The sequence below is a fragment of the Diabrotica virgifera genome, chromosome 8 (genome assembly GCF_917563875.1).
Source record: "Diabrotica virgifera virgifera chromosome 8, PGI_DIABVI_V3a".
Taxonomy (NCBI): domain Eukaryota; kingdom Metazoa; phylum Arthropoda; class Insecta; order Coleoptera; family Chrysomelidae; genus Diabrotica; species Diabrotica virgifera.
In genome coordinates, this window is record NC_065450.1 from 56984440 (window position 1) to 56987554 (window position 3115).

The window sequence follows — 3115 nt, forward strand, 5'->3', positions numbered from 1 at the left end:
AATATTAGAACCAGTTCTCCTAATAGTTCACTGTTTTGTACAATCGAAGGACAATTACATTACTTTGGGGACATGCGTATGGTCCAAAAATATTTACGTATGTCCAATTAGGCAAAAGTTATAATTAAACCCTTTTTGCCACGGTGGGGTGAGATTCAGTAAAAACTCACACCATTTGATGGTCCTTCGAGCCGGATTTTTGTTAGGTTTTCGCGTTTGTGCCGCTTTTTCGGACATTTTTGTGTGTAATACCTCTACAAGACTTGTTAGTTCGCGTCGCGATAAACTCTAAGTAAAAGGAAGTGAAGTTATTGTGTGTGGTTAGTAGCTGCCGCCTGTTGCTTTATCAATTGGAGTAACTTGGTGAGCTTTTTCCATTTTTTAAAACTTTTATTGCTGATCCAAGGTAAACTCTGCTCAAAGACATTTTACGGTCAAAAACACTTTTGTAGACATTTAACGTAGACGCTGTATCTCTCTGTGAAACTTAGACTCTTATTCTCTCCAGTGTAATTTAGATTTTGCCGCGTATCGATAGACTCTCTCTCGCCTTGTGTTCAATCGAATTCGGGATAGAAATGGAAGACCTCAAGAAAAAAAGGACGCCTTTAAAGGCTAAAATTACAAGAATTGAAAACTGGCTCTCACAAAAGGCTAGTACGGAAAAGGATGCTCTACAATATCAATTTCGGCAAACATAATTAAAAACCGGTTTTTTAAAATATGAAGAAATAATGGATCAGATAGATGAGATTGATAAAGCCGGCACTGAAGCAGAAGACAGGGTGACAACTGAGCAAAAATATTTCTCTATTCTCGCGGGCCTACAGCGTAAGATGGACGAGTTATTGTTAGGCCCCCCTCCTCTCAGATCAAATAGCGCTCAGTCAACTGCTAAGGTTAGGCTTCCGGATATCACCATGCAAACGTTCTGCGGGCCATTCTCTGAGTTCAACTCGTTCTACCAGCTCTTCGAGACGCTAATAGTGAACAATGAAGAACTCAATAATGTGCAACGATTTATTTACCTTAAATCGTTGCTGCGAAATGAACCCCTCCAGTTGATCGACAACATCGAAGTTATCGACGAAAATTTCGATATAGCTGTAAAAACTCTCAAAGATCGCTACGAGAACAAATCGCGAGTGATTAGCTTACACATTCAAAAATTGTTAAAGGCTCCATCTCTAGTTAAAAGTAATTCAAAGGCATTACGCGAATTTTTAACTCTAGCTCAGCAGACGCTGCTCGCTTTGAAAAATATGTCCGTACCAATTGAGCATTGGGATTTACTATTAATTGAAATATTTTTACAAAAATTAGATTTTGCTACACATAGTACCTTTGAATATGATATTGGGACAAAGACCTTACCTACCCTTTCACAGTTTTTTAAATTTCTCGAGAAAAAGTGTGATATTCAGGAAAAATTAAAGGTTTCAGATCATGATAAAAAGGTTAATAACAGGTCTAAATCAAAAACATCTTTCTTCTCATCAGTTGACCAACCATCACACTCTTTCTCTGATAATAATTGTACTTTTTGTAGAAGTAATGCTCATAAGGTTTATCAGTGTAATGATTTTAAATGCCTCTCTTTACAGGAAAAATTTAATTTTGTAAAAGGTAAGAAACTGTGTTTTAATTGTTTGGGTAGTAAACATTTCTCTCAAGATTGCGGCTCTACTCGATCATGTACTTTGTGTGGGGGTCATCATCACTCATCCCTCCATGGAACCTCTGAAAATGTCTCTTCCTCTAGGAACATCAATAGGCAAGCTCTCTCTCGTGAGCGCAATGCTCAAACTCCTCAAAATTCTCAAGGTGCCTCTCGTGTTGTCGCTCCCATATCTACTCAGCGTTCTTTTAATAATCGCAGCTAAAATGAAGCTTCTACTAGCTCATCTAGACCTCCTGTAGATATGCAAAATTCTCCAGATTCTCAGGCAGCCACATCTCTCTCCGCTTTATCAGTTAAAACTGATGTATTGTTGGCTACCGCTTTAGTAACAGTGTATTCGAAAGACGGCAGACCCATGCATGCCAGAGCGCTCCTAGATAATGGGAGCCAACATTCGTTTATCTCTCGTGATTTGGTTGAGAAGTTAAAACTCATCCCTTATTTTATACAGCTACAGATATCAACCATATCCGAAAACACCTCACTCTCAAACGAAATGTTAAACTTAGAATTTTTTCCCTATAATGTAAAGGACAGAAGTTTTAAAACTTCTTTCGCTGTACTCGATAGTATAACTTGTAGGCTTCCTAGAGCTACTATAGATAGAAGTAAAATAAAAGTCCCACAGGATCTCACTCTCACAGATCCCTCGTATTCTGTTCCGGGTAAAATTGATTTGCTTCTGGCTGGTGATATCTATAGTGAATTATTGACGGATGGATTTATACGGTTAGGAAAAAATCTTCCCATTCTTCAGAATACTCACTTAGGCTATGTTATTTTTGGTACAATTAATCCTCAGGTTTTTCACCGTAATTCACATTTGGCTATCTCTCAGTCAAATGTTTCTCTCTTTGTTCAATCCGAACCCGAAGAAAATAAGTTGGATAAGTTGCTTCAACAATTTTTCGAAATTGAAGAAGTTCCCCTCGTTAGTAAATTAACTCCCGATGGAGAATTAGGGGAACAAATATTTAACAAAACTACTCTTGTGTTACCTTCAGGTCGCTTTCAAGTAAATCTTCCATTTGTCTCTGAAAACGCTAATAAAATGTTAGGTGAATCCTTTAAAATGGCTTTTAAAAGATTTATGAATTTAGAAAATAGGCTCTTAAAAAACGAAAGTACATATGCTCAGTATAAGTCTTTCATTAATGAATATCTTCTACTCGAAAATGCGAAAATAGTGCCTCTCTCTCTAACCAACGAAAAGTTAGAAAATAAATATTTTTTACCGCATCATTGTGTGTTTAATGAAGAATCCTTAACAACAAAGCTTAGGGTTGTTTTTGATGGTTCGATGAAAAGCTCCAGTGGTTATTCGCTCAATGATATTTTACTCAAAGGTCCTACTCTTCAACCGGAACTTTTTGACATTTTGCTACGGTTTAGATTGTATCCCTTCGTTTTTACAACGGATATACAAAAAATGTA

At 37.0% G+C, this 3115-nt stretch overlaps 1 protein-coding gene across 1 annotated transcript; it reads left to right on the plus strand.

Moving 5' to 3' along the window:
- Positions 1–734: 734 nt before the first annotated feature.
- On the plus strand, positions 735–1883 carry LOC126890161 (uncharacterized). The gene has a single exon (XM_050659014.1). The coding sequence runs from the start codon at positions 735–737 to the stop codon at positions 1881–1883; it is 1149 nt and encodes a 382-aa protein (XP_050514971.1).
- Positions 1884–3115: the final 1232 nt, after the last annotated feature.

Excerpts from the sequence above, each read along its gene's own strand:
- LOC126890161 (XM_050659014.1), top strand. The coding sequence starts at position 735 with ATGGATCAGATAGATGAGATTGATAAAGCCGGCACTGAAGCAGAAGAC.